The sequence below is a fragment of the Heliangelus exortis genome, chromosome 5, assembly GCF_036169615.1.
Source record: "Heliangelus exortis chromosome 5, bHelExo1.hap1, whole genome shotgun sequence".
Classification (NCBI taxonomy): domain Eukaryota; kingdom Metazoa; phylum Chordata; class Aves; order Apodiformes; family Trochilidae; genus Heliangelus; species Heliangelus exortis.
In genome coordinates, this window is record NC_092426.1 from 24,890,476 (window position 1) to 24,910,019 (window position 19,544).

At 36.0% G+C, this 19,544-nt stretch overlaps 1 protein-coding gene across 12 annotated transcripts in view; it reads left to right on the forward strand.

Moving 5' to 3' along the window:
* Positions 1–19,544, forward strand: part of RALGAPA1 (Ral GTPase activating protein catalytic subunit alpha 1) — a 121,569-nt gene that overhangs the window by 36,044 nt on the left and 65,981 nt on the right. For 5 of the 12 annotated variants that reach the window (XM_071746115.1, XM_071746117.1, XM_071746126.1 and 2 more), the window contains 6 exons: positions 2,753–2,893; positions 7,831–9,402; positions 11,303–11,427; positions 13,077–13,293; positions 14,639–14,815; positions 18,067–18,219. In XM_071746115.1, the coding sequence (XP_071602216.1) occupies positions 2,753–2,893; positions 7,831–9,402; positions 11,303–11,427; positions 13,077–13,293; positions 14,639–14,815; positions 18,067–18,219 (2,385 nt within the window). The remainder of the gene's footprint in view (positions 1–2,752; positions 2,894–7,830; positions 9,403–11,302; positions 11,428–13,076; positions 13,294–14,638; positions 14,816–18,066; positions 18,220–19,544) is intronic. The other 7 variants (XM_071746123.1, XM_071746122.1, XM_071746125.1 and 4 more) reach the window with 5 other exon arrangements.

The following is a 19,544-nucleotide window of genomic DNA, read 5'->3' on the forward strand; positions in this document are numbered from 1 at the left end:
CCAAGTTTGTATTACTGTAACAAGTTAAAATTTCAGCTCTGTTCATATTGTAGAATACCCTCTGTGGACAAGCATCACAGCATTAGTGGGATGATTTAAAATATGAAAAGCCCAAAAAGAATTTTCAGAGCCAGAATCCCAAACCTGATGCTTTTAAAATGTTAATGAACAATATGTTATAGATGTATATGTCTTAACTGCCTGCAAACCCTTGCTTGCTATTGTCTCTCAGAGGGCTTCTTAGTCTGTGCCAGTTAACACAGGGTCATATGAAAAAAAAGTTTTATAGCAAAAACAAGTAAAATTTTCACTGGAAGATTTTGCTGGTCAGATCTTCTCCTTTATTTTAACCTCAGCTCCACAAGCTAAGTCTGGAATTGAGTCAGACCTCATGATTACTGATATGTAGTGTATTTCCTTTGATCAGGAGTAATACTCTTTATATCTGAGTAGGAGGGCTGTACATATTGAATATTTTATGGTAAGAAAAAGCTAGGGGTTTTCATCTACTTTATGTTGTACACACTTTGTGTACATCTGTGCACCTCTATTATTTGAGCCATCCTCATGCCAGCACACATTTATATTGCTGCACCAAATTTGTGTTTATGTGTGTGTTACTCAAAGAAAAATCACAGCTTTTCTGATATGCAGTGTGTACATTTTTAGCCTGAACTTATGTAAAGTAATTTTTGGAAAAGGGCCTTTAAATGTGATATGCATATGGGTTGAAAAATCTTCTGTAGGGCTAGATCCAGAATTTCTGGATTAGGTATCAGATTCAAGTCCTACAGAAATATTGGACTGGAAAAAAATTGCTAATCTGTTGTTCTACTTTTGTCTATAGACAACAGTGGAAGGTTATAAATTTCTTGTCAAAATTCTAATCCACGTTCTCATATTAAGTCTGCCTTTACTTAACTACTTAATTGAGAGTGATACCATATTTTAAATAATTATTGACTGAGATTACATTTTCCTTTTACAGTATCTCGAAGTTTAATTTTGCTTTCAATAACAATACACTGCATTTTTTTACTTTAAAAGATTCAGTAAAGTTTCTGTCCCCTAAATTGTAAATACATTGTTCTGCTGTCCACCCCACCCACACCAGTCATTGCTAGTATCAGCCTAATAGGGTGAAAAAGGTCCAGTCTAATTACAAGGGACACTTCATGTTAAGATTTGTAATCAACATAGTATCCAAGATTTTTTAAAAATTATTTTTAGAATAATTTGAACTGGAAAAGATCCCAAGTTTTACTATGTAGCTTGTTATTTTTCTATTCCCTACATCAATTTAAAGATGTACAATGATGATTGTAATGCATCTAACTATAACTGTACCCTGAATTTTATTATTGTATCCCTTAAACAAAGAGATGTTAAAACCTTATAATTAGCTTTCTTTTTTTTTTTAAATTGGTTTCCATCTTACAAACTAAGTTTAATAGATAATGGCTTCAGTCTGTCTGTCTTCCTCCATTGTTTTTTCAAACTGATGCTAAGATTCCTCTTAGGTTGTGCTGCATTTGTCAAATGTGTTTTCTGCTCTGTGTTCATTGACCCACCCAAGCTATATGCATGTTGCTGTTAGGGACAGTTCTTTACCTTAATGTAGAAGTGCACTCCATTCATGTACTCCTGATTCCCATACAGCTCAGGAGCACTGAGATTCTAAGTCTCTATTCATGTTGTTTTGGAAGTATATACAGATAAGTTCAAAGACTGATCAAATATTGGATTGATAACATTTATGGAAGATGCAGTGAATTTTCCTTACAAGAAGTTTATTAGCAACTATTTTAAAACAAGTTTTCAAATTTGCAACAGTTTGGAAAGGAAGCTCCTTGAAAGAATGCATATTACTGTCTGAAGAAGTTCAAGTGTAGTTGGAGACTGAATGCAGGATTGGTTCTTGCTATGTCTTACTCTGACAAAGGAAAGCAAATGTCATAAAGATTTATTTAAAATCTATTAGAAAAGCTGCAGATGTAACCTGGATATTGGTGCCACAGTTCTGACATAAGTTGTCCATTCTGTAGAACTGGTGGCAGGATGTGAGTTATGAAAAGGTGAATTAGGATCAGTCTAGCAAGATTTATCTGGTATTGATTAAAAGCCAGACCCTATGGATAAGAAAATTGAATGCTTTTTGTTGTCAAGTCATTTAACTTCAGTCACTTCATTTTTAATGTGGAACTATAACAAGTTGTACTGCAAAATTCTCCACACAGAACTGGTCATTTTCTCCTTATTGCTTTTGAATCTCTTTTGGAGAATCATGAATTCAAGAGTATGGGTATGTGTAAAATTCAGAGATGCTTTTTCAGGAGTAAACCAAAGGAAACTAGAAAAATGCAAATGTAGTGTAAATTGCTTTTTCTGTTAAAAAATTCAAGTTGTGGATGCCTGTGGAGTAACTTTAACTTTGATTTTTCAACCCCTGATGCAATAGGGAAAAAATGTTAATTACTTTCTTGATTTTTTAATGCAAAATTGCTGTAATTGTCATAATAAAGGCATTGTTGCTGCTTTACATAAAAGTTAAAAAGTCAATGTTCTATGTGTCCACTGATTTTTTTCTTTCTTACAGCTCTGCCAATATCTGCTGTGCTGAAATGTTTTAGTTTTTGAATTTTCTTCCTTTTTATCTTTGTTTTCTCTGTTGCTGCTTTTTCTGTGACACAAGCCTTTCATTATAGTCACTCTTCTTTTTCCCTTCCCCACTTCTTTCTTTTCCTTTTTAAAGCCATGAGAAGCCGATCCATTGGTGAATGTGCTCTGCCATCGGCCTATATACGCAGTGCTAAAAGTGCTCCTGTTCTGATCCATACTTCCAAACCCTTCTTGCCTGATATTGTTCTCACTCCCCTTTCTGATGAGCTTTCAGGTAGTGCCACCTCTGCTAATTTCTGCACCCCCTTTATCACTTTTTTTATACCTTCTGCTTTCAAATTCTGCTAAGTCATTAAAGTTTGCAGAGAAAAAATACTTGGGGGAGGGGGGGAGAGGGGAAGAGATTAAGAATGAATATTTTGAGTTGTGTAAAATACCATGCTATTTTGCAATTCATTCTGGAACTGTTGGAAGTTAGTGCTGTGCCAATGTTTACTGTCATAAAAATGGAAATTAGAGAAATCTGCTTTTTCAATTTATTAGTAAGCAGTAATATAGCATCTGTGTACCAGAGTGCAGCTAATCTCAAGTTTTTATTTCGAGGGAGGAAAAAGCAGAACATAATTTACTTTGACTTGCTATTAGCAGCTTTCTACATAAATTTTTGAATTCAGTGTCAGATGTTGTGTGGACAGCCATGATAATGATATACTTCAGCTCCCATGAAAAAAGAATGTCTGAAGTATATGGAATCAAACACTTAATATATGAAGATAGATACTACAGATAAGCTTTACGGTTTGCTTGGTTTACATTAATAGAGAAAAAATATTTTTAAAAATTATGCAGTTTGAAGTTCTGAAGTGCTGTGTTTTGGTGGTGTTTTCTTAAAGGATTAATTTTTTACAGAATTGTAGTTTTTCTCAGCATTATGTTTGATCCAGCAGGATGGTTTCTTTGGATAATTTACCTTGAACAAATAGGTTCAACAATGAGAATTAGCGTAGATGTTAAAAATGCATGCATGAAAGTTTACAGATAATGCAGTTTTTTTTCTGTGCCCCAGTTAGGAAGACTGAGAATCATATCATGCCTTTGTTTCAGTGAGTGAAAAAAACAAAAATAAAGCACATAAAAAACCAAACATAAATGGACAATTAGGAAAGTTCAAGGCATCCACTCTAGAGATACCAGACATTCACAATGAAAAACTATCAAGTATTTTAATGTAAATCTTGACACTACAAATCAAGAATAATAAAATACAGATTATATGTGATTCATGAATAAACATGTGAGTGCAGAGAATAGATTTTCTGAGGTATAAATTATTAGAATTTATAAAATGTTGGGATTTTTTCTAATAGGAATGATACATGAACAGCCGATCAGGAAATAGATTTTACTGGGGCATAACATTGTTGGAAACAGTAAATTGTTAATGAAGATCTTAGGAGCCCCTGCAGGAAGGAATGAGCTCTCACAGTGAACTATTATTTTGTTGTGTGTCACTGATACTGAATTATAAAGAGGGGAGAAGAACCTGATGGCTCTGTTGCTATTATCTTTCCTGTATATACTCATCCAATACAAAAAGTGCACAAGCAATGGCATTCTTAAAGTGAAATAATTTTACAGACCTTTGCACTGCTAACAGAAAAAGTCCTAGGTGCTTCCTGGTTTTGTTGTGTTCTCAAACAGATAGAGGTGTGTTTAACCAGCTTCCTGATATTCCCAAGAATCTTGAACATGGCCAGAAAGCTAAAAAGCTCTGGTGAAGATATGGAAGCTGTTAAGATTGTTGATGGGGAAGTAGCAGAGTAAGGGAAGAACCATCCACTGGATCAGAATGCACTTTGCTTTTTTTATATTGGTGTAAAAAGTGTCAGATTTAGGCAAGATTCCTGGAAGCAATGGGCCACAGTAGCAGACTAATGAATTGTAGGTGGGAGATTTTAACACACTCACTGAGACTAAAAGAATCAAAGGAAATATTAAAGTGAAAGGGAGGCATATAATACACCTTTACAACCTTGCTCTCTGATCAGCAAGTGATTATTAAGACAAAATATAAAGAAATCATAATTGTAATGTGAATATGGCTTTAATTATTCTTTAATCCCAGAAACTCATAGAATTACTGTGTTCTTATAAAAGAATCAAAATGAAAGCTGAGAAGCAAAACATGCTGGTTTTTATCAACTTTCTGAACTAATTTTCAATCATGAAATACAATCATGTCCCAACATTGCATGGGAATCTCCTACTTGCACTTAGTGTGTCTTGCCAGAATGTCTTTCCATGAGTATGTATTTTAGTGTATCCAGCTCTTGCTTGGTGCTGAAAAAATTTTTCTTTCTGCCCTCTATTAGAAAAAGGAGAAATTGGGTGGATTTAAGGGAAGTTATGATTGGCTGAGATTGGCTAGAGCTACCAGTTTTAATCTCTTCCAAACTGTAACAGATTAGGAACCAGGCCAGTGTTAGCTTCTGAGTACAGGCAGAATGTAAGATACACAGCCTCCTGATGCTCATTTACAGTGTAGGCAGTACAAACTCTTTAGGAATTGATTGAGTCCCAGTTTGACTGTGTATTCATGTGCAAGGGTGAGCCCTGGTTGTGAAGGAGCTGTTATTTGGGTTTTTAAATAATGTCCATATTTTCAGTGCTGATACTGCAGTACCAATATATTTTTCATTTCCTTAATTTCTTCCTCTGTTCTACAAAAAAAAAGAAATTTCTATTGGCACAAGCACTACATGTTTGTTGGAAAATGTTTGTGTACTTGTATGTGCTAATAATGCATATGTAAGCACCTTAAATTAATACTGGATCAACATTGAAATAAATATAATGGAATTTATTTCAATGTGTGGAGCTGCTTGGTGTGTATTTGGAGTTCTCCAGCCAGTAAACTTTAACATCCTAGAAAATCATAATCACTGCATGCATGCACAGTATGCAATCCTCAGGCTGCTGCTTTAGATAAGCTTGAATTTGTAAAAGGTATGAAAAATGCATATTTAGGGCTCAAGATGAGATCAGTGTATCATGGTTACATATGTTAATCTTATATGTAACATTATTATATGTATTTTTCACTGAATCCTGTGATCATTTCTTTGCAGCTCAAATAGCTTTGAGACTATATAAGCATAACCTGTGTTAATCACTGCCTAAGTCAATAGAGGATTTTGAATAAGAGATCCAGTTAGAGGGAGATACAATTGACTCAAAGGTATTAATTCATATGGTTAGTACTAAGTTGAATAACAACTATTATGAGAAATTTGTTGTTTATCAAAGATGAAGAGAGAGGAAGGGAATAATAAATCGTGCCATATATGATGTTTTTCCGTTCATATTTATTTTCTGAAATTTCTTGGATGTCCTTTTTTTATAGTACAGACATCTCTGTTTCCTGTCTAATACCTTCTTTACAGTTCAGTAAACTTTTTATCAGACCAGATTTTAATTTTCAAATTTTAACTTCTCTTAAAAATTGTGCAAGGATCGAGCACTTTTAATCTTCTTCCAACACATGCTTTTAGTTAAGTACGGATGTATCTCATTACTCCAGTTTGTATTCTTTTGCCCAGAAGGAAAATACAAAAAAATTTATCTCCACCTCTAACATTCTCCAAAAAGTCTAAGCACTTGAAAATGGGTTTTTAAGGTGAATTCAGATAACAATGACTAAAGATTAGTGAATTAGGTATAGAGATCCATGAATTAATAATTTGATATATTTAATTTGGAAATAACGCCCCATATTTAAGAGAAGGAAAGGGGGTTAAATTTTGTGCTGATTTATGTAAATTCACCATTGTGGTCCTGAAGATAGAACAAGGTAAGTCTGTTCATTTCATAGTGGTAACTCTGGTTGGTGTTCATTTAAGCTCTTTATTGGTATTCCTGACTTTAAAAGCATACCTACAACTTTTTAAGTGGTAGGCAGTAAACAAAATAGGTCTGGGGAATAAGTGGGAATTCTATCAAAAAGAAACCAACAGAAAATTGTGAAAGCTTATTTTACCTTCTGTTCCAAGTGCCTGTCCCATAAGAAGGCTGCAAGAGATAGCTCGAATACTTAATCTTACCTACACTTGTGATTTGATAGTATGTGGTGTTCCTATAACATATCAGGAAATGTGAAGAGGAGTGTGAAGGTACTCATTGGGTGGATGATGTGAAGTGGGACGAAAATACCTCTGTACAGTTCCTAGGTGATTTATGTTGGAACTACAGCTTTCATTACACTTAACTATGATGTCTACTGATGCTAACGTGTTATCAACCTCAACGGAGATAAAGAATCACTGATTTGAATGGTCATAACAAATGTTCTTTTTCCATAAACCAAAGTGGTTTCACATTAGTGGTAATGCTAACTGTTGTGAGGCTGCAGGATGTTTTCAGTAGCAGAGTCCCTAATTTGGTAATTCCCCTAAATATCACATTTTCTTGAGTAAAACTAGAAGAAGAAGAGGAGGAGGTAAGCCTCCATTTAGTATTTAGTTTCGTATTTTGAAGATGAGAGGAAAAAGGGTATATCTTTAAATTATCCATTATTTATAGTCATCTTTTCCACTTAGGGCCAGCTCTTCCATGTCATTCAAAAGCTTTAGTCTTCAGGTACACACAGTATTACATATGCGATAATATTCACAATTATATGATAATATTCTTTCTGGTATTTCAGTAATTTTTATCTATTCACACAAATTATTTTAAAAAGTAAGTTTGCCACTTTAGTAGACAACTCTAATCTTCTGACTTATTCTCTTTGTATTTTTCTGAAGATGTAAATTCCATGAAGAGTACTACTGTTAAGTTAATTTGTACTCCAGGTGACAACCATTTGCTGAGCAAACCGGTTGGAATAATACCAGTTGAACTGTTGAACTTATTGGCACAGCCCTAGCTTGAACTGTGTTTCCAAATGTTCCATGGTCTCACTGTTTGTTATGCATGTTAACATTTAAAACTGTGTTCTGATGGTCTAACTCATTTATATTGCATTCTATACTGGATATTATGTGTGTATGCTTTTAACACTCTAGTACTGGAAAAAATATATTTGTTGTGCTTAAGAAAAAAAGGCTCTGGACTTTCCTGGCTTTTAAAGTCATGTTATTAGGATGTAGTGGAAAATAGTACTGTTTCTGTATGCAAATTTTAGTGCATGTTACATATACTTTTTTCCTACAGACATTGACGATGCTCAAATTCTTCCACGTCCACCTCGAGTCAGACATTTTTCACAGAGTGAGGATGCTCCCAGTGAAGTTTTTGGTGCATTAAATGAGGAACAGCCACTGCCACGAAGCAGCAGCACCTCTGACATCCTGGAACCATTCGCAGTTGAACGAGCCAAAGGTGCAGTTCCTGTCATTGACAGTTCATCCCATCATGCTCCAAGCTTACAGAGTTCCACTGAAACCTCTTCAATACATAGATCCACTGAAAGCCATATCACTGATACAAATAGCAGAGAGTCCTCCTTGGAAGTTGGGGATAGTATTTATGACCATCTTTGTCATTTAATAGGGCCGGTAGAGTTTGCAAACACAGCCTTTGAACAAAGCCAGTATGTTGACCTTGAAGGTGAAGATGATCTCCTTTCCTCTCTGAGACAATATCTTAAAGAAAAAGAAGAACTTTGCGGTAACTTTGAGATAGATAAATGTAAGGCTTCTGCTCATGAAGTTGATACAGCAGTATATAGGAACGATAGATTACCACTGGATGAATTAGAAAATAGGGATCAGACCGTTCCGTGCGTGGATAGCATCACTGTTGCAGAAAGAGCCGATAACACAGAGCTGCACCTAGAGCAAAACCGAAGTGGCTTTATAAGTAATATTGCACCTGCTCAAGTAGACATTTTTACAAGAAACCAAGCACTCGATAAAGCCAGACAGCTAAATGTTGATAAACAGTATGAAAGTGCATTCAATCATGGGTCAAGTAGTCCTAGCGGCAAAGAAGGCAAGAGATACCTGTACAGGCAAGCAGCAACTGAAGTTGATGTAGATTTAGCTGTGGAAGCAGCAGTAGCTGAAAATAATAAAAGTGCCCAGTTTAATGAGAAAGTAACCAACTCGCGTGTTACGCATGCAAAGAAAATTCTTCCTAAAGCACAAGTAAACCCTCAAATACCTCACACCGCAGGCACAAGCAAACTGTCACCGACTAAGAGGAGTATATCTGAAACAGTAACTCATAGGGCCAAAATCATGAAAATAACGACTAAAAAAAGAAATAGTGTTCATGTTACCTTTAGGCCATCCACAGAATCGGTTCAGTTTTACAATCCTCTTGAGAGCAAAGAGGCTGCTTGGAAAGCAAGACTTCGTAAGCTCGGTGGCTTCAGTAGTAGCAGTAGTGGTAGCAGCAACAGCAGTACCAGTGCAAGCACCGGCTCATCACCACCTGTCACGGAGCTGGTTAGACCTGGAATATATAGACCTCTAGATGCAATCAATGCTGCTTCAGCTGGCAGCAAGCAAATTAAGGAATCTACAGAAACTCAAGCAGCCATGTTGCAAAAAGAAGCTCTTGCAATTAATCAGTTCCATAACCGTAGTGCCTTTAGAGCATCAGGTCAGGAGTCAGCACAACAGCAGGGCTCCCTAGGTGGTGTTTATAAAACTGTTGTACATGCTCTTTCGAAGCCGAAGGCAAATGTTTCCCCACAGAGACAGAACAGAATGCCAGCAGAGGCTCCACTGAGGGATCTGTACAGTCATGTAATGGGCTATTTTGGAAGGAAAGCTGCAGGTGAGCACTAACAGTGTGCAAAGTGCAAAAGGAGAAAGGCAGCACCAGTTTGGCTTAATGCAACTGAAGCAAGCTCTGATAAGCAATCAAAAGGCTTTGGGATGATCACTGCTTTCCCTATTTCGTTATGCATGCGCCTACAGCCAGCTGATTTTTCCCAGCATAAGTTACTTTTACATACTTTGAATTACTAATTTTCCTTTTCAAGATATTTAGTTGAACCTCTTTGCTGCTGAATACCATCAGGTTAGGGAAGAGGAAGAGACAGTAAATGACCTGGTTCAGGACTAAGCCTTGAGAGTTTGGAATTTTCATCTACCATGCAGAGCCCTAAAATTCAGCTTACTGAATGATTGGCATATGCATATTTTATCAGAATATGCTGTTCCACTCAGTGTAGTTTGTTTGTCAGAAGGACCTGGCTCTTGACCAGCTAGGTTGAGCTAATTGAATTTCTGGTTCATTTAGTGTGTTCTCTTCTTCCTCCTCCTCCTCCTCCTCTCTTCTTCTTCCTCCTTCTTCTCTTCCTCCTTTTCCTCCTCCAAAACAAGACCCTCAAATTTACATTTGAAAGTCAGTTTCGATAATTCTTAAAAAACAGTCTTAAACAGAAAATTACTTCATTATGACAGTTCTCTGTGAGTCTAATCATATGGTTTTGTTTTAATCTTTTTCAAAACATACTGTAGGCCTTTCTGTATTCATCAAAACACAAAATGGCAACATCTTTCATTGCTTTCTTTTTTCTTGCAATTGTGGATGTTCATGAAGGTCTCATAATAGTCCTCATCTTGATAACTGAGACCTCTGTGGACTGATTAAAAAATGAAGGCTGTCGCTCTAATATCCATTGGCTTAGTTCACATCTTACATAACCTTACATGAACAATAAATAAACTTTCAGCAGTAATGTAGGTTTTCTTTTTTCTTCTTGTTATGCTGGCATGATTAACAGAGGATTCTGTAATGCATCCTGCATCAAGATGTTAATGCCACCTGAGGGCAGTCTTTGTAAGCACAGCACCATGACAGCGTGACTGTCATGGGCCGCAAAAACGCAGATTTGCTTCCCTGCATAATCTAAACTTGTGAAAAAGTGATACCTAGAAAGCACTAATTTTAGAAGTACATGTTACTTGAAATCTAACATTTGACAGAGCCCGAATATTAGAATAAACTACACTGTGGTCTCATGAGAGATGTCACTGAGGCAAAAATTCTTAGAGAGAAAACACGAGCTGGAATGCTGAAGACTTCAGAGGTGAAGATCATGAAGTTAGGTGCAACAGACAGTTAAATACGTACGTTATAGTTATATCAAAAATATAGCACTGATAAATAAGCAAATGTAATTAGTTGTCCATAACCATTTACCATCCAGACTGTAAATTTTCATTCCATGTACAAGCATGTAACTGTTTAAGATTTTCTTTGCACTATTTATACTAACTGTATACAGTGCCACATTGACATTTGTAATCAATACATAATACAATCTAGTTTCATTTTTCTACTACATTGAAATGCAATGAAGGAGACTGTAGAAATCATGTAATTTTTTTTAAAGATTTTTTTATTCATTTTCTGTGATATGGAGGACGAATGAATGCTGTATCCTTAAAGCAAGCATTAACAACTTTGAGTAGTGCTTACCTATAAGCTTCTTGCTCTTAAAGGTGGTACTGGAAATCAACTAACCCCTGCTTAGTGGGAAGAAGAAGCTGTACTAATTCTAAAAGTAGAACCTGCTTTAAAAGAGGGAAAATATTAAAATGCATGTTTTGCAATTTCAACTTTTTTTATTTCTGTTCATTAGGGGTGTTTTTTTAATTTTTTACATGTTGTTTTGCAAATGTGTTGATATGTTCTTTACTATAAACAGTTGTTCATTTGCTTTTAGCTAATAGAGAGGACATGAGTCAAAAGCTGCACCCTATTGATAGTGATATTGGCAGCAGCAATACAAATGTTCCTGACCTCATGGATGAATTTATTGCTGAGAGACTCCGCAGTGGTAGTGCACTGGTAAGCCTTTAAGCTTCCTACGTTTCTGTTTGTAGGTCTGCATATCTGCATGAACACATCAGTTCAGTAAAAAATCTTTCTCTGGAACTTATGAAGCAGGAGTTAAGGATATCACAGCTGTTCCTTGCCTTTGACATAGATTCATGCCTGAATCTTCATTATGGAACCAATGCAGAAGTTATTGTCAGGTGAACAATCTCACTGAATTAGACAGCTTTAATTGCACCGGTAAAGATCTTTGTACACAGGCACTTTCAGAATAATAGTTTATATGTAAATTTTCATTCCTTAGTATGGTCCACAGGTAGGTACCATTGTATAGTGCGGTACTGCTCGCTACAGGTATAGTCAGTGTAACAGCAGAACTACACCAGGTATGTTTTCCTTAATTTTTAAAATTTCACTTACAAATGTTGAATAATTTCTTCTAAATAGTTCTCTGCTAACTCAACAAACTTTCCATATGCTTCCTTCCTTCACTTTTCCAGAAGTGTCATGTTGTTTGGAATGGCATTCGTACTGAGAAATTTTAATAAATTTTAAGTCAAGAATTTCTGTTTAGTGTTGAATGCTTATAGAATGAAACAACTGATTTGAAGAGAGAAGTGTTTTATTAACTAGCAATGAGAAGGGAAGTATTAAAAAAAAAAGTTGGAACTGAAGAAAAGAATGAGTAACAAACGTAGCGTTTCAAAGTTTTTTTCTGCTTACAATTTTTTAACTTTTTTTTAAGAAGGTTATTTTAATAAGTTGTAAACAAGTAGTTTAGTTGTTTCAATGAAGGGCAGAGGAAGATTCTAATGATATTAGTTTTACCCTTTTATATCTATTGAATGCTGAGATTAGTTTTACCCTTTTATATCTATTGAATGCTGAAACTTTGTGTCATGAGAGGCTTGCCAGTCTGAGTAAATCTCTGCTTAGTTATAGAGTAGTAAAAAAATGGAGAAGCTACAAAGGAAGTCATCTGCGTTCTCATAATGCATCAAGATTTCAACCTGTTTCATAAAGTGGCTTTTCTACTTTTATCTCTCTTCCCTCTCATGCAGAAAGATGGAAAAATGTGGCTTGAAGACTAAATAGAATACCACCTTTAGTATAAACAATCTATATGCATTATTTCTGCTATATGCAATCTTTGGTGTCCCAGTCAATACCAAGGTTTTGGCTTAATCATGAGAAAATTAACACATGAATTAATTAATTTGCTTGTGGTGTACATTAAATTGTTGCTTATAGCATAGTATCTTGTAGGCCAGAAAACATTTTCTTTCTGCTTCTGTCTGGAACCAATGATAATATTTTTTCTTTAATAATTTCGACATAATCTGGCAGTAATATGATTTTTTACTTTTTTTCTTATAAGTCTTGGCCATGTGCTAGTTTGAATCCTAGCCTTTTAGCATATATTCCCAAAAATACATTGTGCAAGTGAAATTTATATTTGTGTTTATGAAATTCTGTGACTGTATGTGTTGTTCAATTTCTGCTGCCTGTTTGGGGTTTTGGAAAGTCTTGACCATGTATGTAGATAGTTTAGATAGGTTTAGGTAGTTGCGAGCGGTTTGCAAAGGTGGGATTGCTTTTTCCGTTTTTTGTAAGTAAGCCATCCAGGATTGTAAGATAATTTATGTCTCTTCAATGTTTAGAATGTGACAAGAAGAGGAAGCAGTCCTGGCAGCCTGGAAGTTCCTAAAGACCTTCCTGATATATTGAATAAACAGAACCAGATGCGTCCTATAGACGACCCGGGCGTGCCGTCTGAATGGACATCGCCGGCCAGCGCGGGCAGCAGTGACCTGGTCAGCTCAGACAGCCACTCGGACTCGTTCAGTGCCTTCCAGTACGATGGCCGCAAATTTGAAAGCAAGTATATTTTTACAGAAGTAGTAGTATTTTGGATTGATGGCCTTTAAATATCCTGTTTACTGCAGTTTACTGTGAAGAGTTTTCCCATTTAAATCATTGGCAAGTTAATGAAGCAGAGTTCTTGAGAGCCTAATGTGTTTAAAGTATACAAAACACAACAGCACTGAAATACTACTGAGCAAAAAGCAGACCAACAGCGAACATTAGAAAACAGTATTGTCTTCTCCATGGAGCATACCTGTTTTATTTGCACAAAATACAAAAATGAAATGTTACATATTTAGGGAATTACTTTAGTTATTCGAAAACCTTTGTGTAAAACTTGAAGTGGGACTTTTTATAGTGGCATGTAGCAACAAGACAAGGGGTAATGGCTTTAAACTGGAAGACCGTAGGTTTAGATTGGACATTAGTAAGGAATTTTTTACTGTGAGGGTGGTGAGGCGCTGCAATGGGCTGCCCAGGGAAGTTGTGGATGCTCCTTTCCTGGAAGTTTTCAAGGCCAGGTTGGGTGGGGCTTTGAGCAACCTGTTGGAGAAGGTGTCCCTCCACTCATGACAGCGAGGCTGGAACTAGCTAATGGTCCCTTCCAACTGAAAGGATTCTGATACTTTTACAGCAGGCTTTGTGGAGCTACAGGTTAACCAAGATACTAAATGTAGTATCACAGTATAATGAGTATATTTTTTAAAGGAAGTATGCTTTGTGTAATAACAAAAGAGTTTTCATTTACCCATTCCCACTCATGTTGAACAGATGAGGTCATTATGGTTGCTGGGAATTACGACTTCATGTATTATGTAAGAGAGAAATAATGTTTATATGGTAGAATTTATTGAAGAAATTAGAATTTTGAGATATGTAGACATTACACAACTAAGTGATGGTGTTTAAACTTACATTTCAGCATGACATTTTTTCTTGAGTGTTGAAAAAGCTGTTAGAATATAATTTGCCATAATATTTTTAGTTTGAAGTTAGTGCTTTAACAATCAACTTGAATATTTCTTCCAGCTTGTAAATTTTGCAAATAAATCCCTTCATGTGTTGCCATTATTTTTACTTTATTGTCATGGAGGTACACTTTACAGCAACTAAGCAGAATACCTGGCATGCAGTAGGAATGTCTTCTTCAGAAGTACAGGCACAGTTTTGTGACAAAAATGAGAGTATTCTTAATTGTCAAATACATTTTTTTTGTGGATTTTGCAGAAGTGTTTTAGTAGTGTAGGAGACGCACATTCAAGTTTTCCATGGATTATTTTGGAGGTCCTAGGCTACTGTTTTATTATGTAAGTGGTTTCCTAGGTTGTAAGCTAATTTCAGTGCTTTTCTCATACAGATTTCAGCTTTGGCACTGAGGCAGGGACACCAGCTTCCACTGACGTTGATGCAATTTCAGGACAGCAACAGAGTGCTGAGGAGCAAGAAGTGGCCAGTCTAACTACACTCCACATAGATTCAGAAACAAGTAGTCTCAATCAGCAACCATTGTCTGCTGAAGCTGCAACTATTACTGGTAAAGTAGTTAAAAAAACCCTAAAAAAAGCATTTATTCAAGAAATTTTCCATCCATCCTGAAGAATGCAAGCTCCAACCCCTACAATGATCTATTCTGTCCAAGATGATTCTTGGATTTCAATTATTTTTTGATTGCTATTGAAAAGTAATGTGAGAAGTAATGTAAGTGGAAAACCTTTGTCTGACTTGGTAACCCATAGGATCCTTGTCTTGGTATTAAATGTTTTTTTAATCCTTCATAAAAAAATCTATACAATTACCAGGGAGGATACTCTTACCACATAATGTGTGCTAGATCTCTGACAAGTGTCCTTCTATTATTGACAATTAAATAGCTAGTTTTATGGGCAGAGCTTTTCCTTGGAAGGCTTTGACAATGCTCTTGCAAACGTGTATCGCACTCAAGTATCATGGGATTCTTGTATATAAATCCTTCTTAACCTCTCCCTTTATTGTCTGTTAATGTAACTGGGAGCTTCTAATATGCAAAATGTTAGTTATTGCACCATGTAAGATTGTGTAAACCTCAGCTGATGAGCGTGAGGCTCCACTGGTTTACTTTGCAACTGTTTCTTGCAAGAAAGAGAGTTAACAATTAAATTAGCAACCAGCAAGTGGTGTGGTTCACCTGAACTAATGGGCTCCTTCCTGAGAGAATCTTCTTGAGGAGTATTTGGAAGAATGGTCTCTTGCCAGACTTTTTCAATAAGAAGTAAAGATGTACATAGCCATTTTCATATTCCTTGTTCTGTAACTGTTGCACACTACCATTTCTGTTACAACCCCAGAGAACAAGTACTGTTTATCTGTGAACGCTGACTCTGTCTTGTTCTCCGTGAGAAATCAAACTCTTCATTTTCAGATATATTGGAAAACATCTTTACTTCCCCCACCAGAATTTTCACTTTCTAAAATGGCCTTTCTCCTGAAAGAACCATGGTTTTCTTGGACATTGTTGTTCAGCTTGTTCAACAATGTTCAGTTTGACTTACGTTCTCTTCATTTTTCTCTTTACTATGTGCTTGTTGAAAGTTGTCAAAGAAAACCTGGGGTTTTTCTTCAGTTTGTTTATTTTTGTATGTTAAAAATGTCATTATTGTTTCATATTTTTGTCCAAGTTTGCAATATAATTGTATCGATTACAATTAATGACTAAGTTGTCCATTGAGACATTCTGTGGTTGTCTCTTCTTGTTGTTTGGACCACTGTTTTAGAGAGCCAGCTTTTGTGTGTCACATGCATTTAACTTTAGATGAGTTTTCTGAGGAAACAAGACTTGTGCAATTACACTGTCTGTCTCCAACTATTCCATGCCCCCAACAGTGTTGGAACCCATTGTCCAATTTCTGCTAAATTGACACGTAAGAAGAAAACACAAGGCATTATTTCCTTGAAAAACTTATCAAAGATAGGCATCTATGTAGTGAAATTTCATGTATGCAGAGTCCTATGGCAGGGACACTGCAATGTAAATTCACTATATCAAATACTAGCAAATCCATGCAGTCATCATCAAAACACATGTAAGAAATTAATGGTTAGTTTTGATTTGAAGGTTTTTGGAAAGAAAATTTCTTCTTGGCATATAGGCATTTTTTCGTATTCTTAGCAAATATTTGAGTTTACTATTGATTGCTATTTATGAGTCTTAGAACAAGGTGAACCTATGTTAATCTCTGTTTCATCTGGGCCCATGTATGCTGGAGGATCTTTTAGTGCTTTGTAGAAGATTCCAGTAGTTCAGCAAATTTTCCATTATGATTTCTGTCCAGTCTCTTCCATCATATGAAAGTCTCTTGCCCTCCCTGCCTCCTTCCTTCCCTTTCTCTCCTCCTTCCCTCTCTACCCATTACTCTCACTTTCTCTCTCCCCTGCATCACTTTCTTGCTCTCTCTCTTGGTCTGCTTTCATCCATCCCCCCATTTTAGTGAGCATACTGAAAGAGTAGAAGGAAAAGATTTCTTTGAACGCCTTTGAAGTGTGTATTTTACATTATCTTTGTGAGAAGGTGGCAAACAAGTGCTCAGTAAGTGAGAGGAGAGTGTCATTGCCTGTTGAGTGAAACATTAGTCTGTGTGTGAGGCCGTTGGTGTCCATCTCTCCTGTGCAGAGTTGTTGATTTAAATTTATGGTAAAAGCTTCATTGGCTTTGCCATTTAAATCAGATAGAAACTTTTGCAGTTTAACAATATAATTAAGATTGCTTACCACAGTTTTGATAGCACTGACATTTTCTGTCAAGTTCTTTAAACAAATTAAATTATTATATAGAGAATAACACTTCACAGCCAATAATTTGGGAAAATTACTACAGATTCACTTTCTCATTGTTGTCCCTCAATCTCAGCTGCTGAACTTCACATATCATTATAATATTTTTGGGTCCCAGTTACATTTATCTAAGTGTTAAAATGAATAGATTTGAATTCCTCCATTTGAAACACGTGCTGATGTATAGGGAAGTATGTGGTGAATTTGGCTCTTTTTTTGTACCATCTGATGTTCTGACCAAACCCAGCTTTTCATAAGGATCTTGAGGCAAATTCAGGAAGTGAAACTAAGGTAGGGCAGAAGAAAACTAAAAATACCTACTCCCTCTCCACAGATCTCTCTGCAGAGGAGATCAGAGTGTTTCCTTGAGAGATTGCTCAGTGGTGATTGCTGCTGTGATTGGCCTTTGGAGTACTGCCTCTCAAACACTTGTGTTTTCCTGTCTTAGAGGAAATGACATTTCCTAACTTTACTGAACTTTCCCTCCACATGGATTTTCTCAGCACAATCAGCAGATAAACATAAAAAATTGTCAGTTACTGAGCTTTAATTTATAAATTAACTTGCATGCATACATAAACCTAGAAAAGCAGTTGTCCCTGGAAAATTTTTGCTTCAACACTTGCCTGGAGAGAAATTTAAGTGACGGGATGTGGAAAGAAATTTGTCTGGTTCAGAACACTGAAGGCACTACAGAACAAAGATAGATAAAATTATTTGGACCCAAAATAGAGCTCCGTTAATTCATTTACCCATCTGACTTTGATGTTCATCTCTCACTTTTCCTGCATGTAACTCATTTTCTTTCAGAGCATCATTCATAGGGATATCTGCTTACAGTTTTTATAACTTTTCTTTCCCAGATTTGGTATATAAAACTAGTTCAGTTTTCTTTTAATGCTATGTTTAGACGACATGTCAGTAGCTCAACAAAATAGAAAAGGCTTGTAAGGTAATTGTTAAAAATTGCATTTGCAGGCTCTGAAAGTGCTTCTCCAATCCAATCTGCTCTTGGATCCCGATCACAGACACCCTCTCCTGCCACTCTTCATGCAGATCATATTGAGCAGAAGGATCTGCAGCTGGATGAGAAGCTCCACCACTCTGTTTTACAGACGCCAGATGACCTAGGCAATATCTGGAATAGAATATATAAACCTGTTCTTTCTTTCTTTCAAATGCTATATATAGTGAAGTAGCTAATATCACATAAATGTAGACAATCCTGTACAAGGCTATTTCATCTGCACTTTTAAAAGTATTTAATGACAGTGATTTAAAAGCAAGCAAAAACCTTTTGCAATTTATCTTGCATTTCACTGTTACTGTTAGCAGTGGATTAATAATCCACACATTTATATTCTTTTTGATGTTCGGAGTTGTGGCAGATTAATTTAGTATGTGGCCCTGTCATAAGACTGTTTTATCATCAATGTACAAGTAATAAGACATAATTTTAAAGTAATGTTATAATTTCTTCTTGACATATTGTTTGCAATCACTTTGGTATTTTAAAAAAATTCATGGTTACTTCCACTATCCAAAGCTATTGAATTCTAGGATACGTTCACTTTATAAACACAGTGCTCACTACTCCCATGTTTGGTCTCATGGAAACAGAAGGGTGTCTGATGATTTCAGACCCTTTTCTTTAAGTAGCCTACTGATGGGCAGAAATAACATCTTTTTGCTTTGTAATTTGAAATCTACAGACTAAAGCCTTTAGTGTCTCTATCACAGTGGTCCAGAACTTCAAAAGAGGAGGCTATGTGATTAGGCTGAATTCAGATTGCATTTTGATTTTGTATGCCTGTAGAAGCTGCGAGATTTTCAGAAGATCTCAGCAAATTCTGGTGCTGAGGTGTTTTGAAAGTCTGGCAGGGTGGAAAGAAGATTGTTCTGGATGCCTGCTGCTTTAAAATTGTGCATTGTTAGCTGATTAATTATGGCTGTTTAGGTAGTTAGGTGTGAAATGAGTAGACTTTAGCCATTGTAATCTATTGAAGTTTTCTTTGTATGGACAAAATTAAGATCTTCTCACCTAAAAAGAACATTCATCAATATAGCACTGACGCATAGAGGGAGCTAGAGGTAAGAGCAAGACTGTGGTGCTAGGTTACTGAATGTTATCTCTCCACTCATACAAATTTACTGCTTAAAGAAAACTAGTCAGAGACAAATTTACTCTCACCTTTCTTTCCAATTTACTATAGAATGCATTCCTTTGTAGATTCTAAGGAAAATCATTGTTCTGTTTTATTAAAAAAAAAATTGAAGTTGAAATGTAATTTGCTTGGAAGCAGAAAAGTGGAGTTCTGGAGATTCATTGACTCCAAAGAGTGTAAGACAGCACTTAGACAGGAGTGGTCTTACTAGGTCCATCAGACCAGTATTACTGGTCCAGAAGTGACCTTAAATGTTACTTACAGAAAGAATATTAGAAAGAGGTCAGTTCT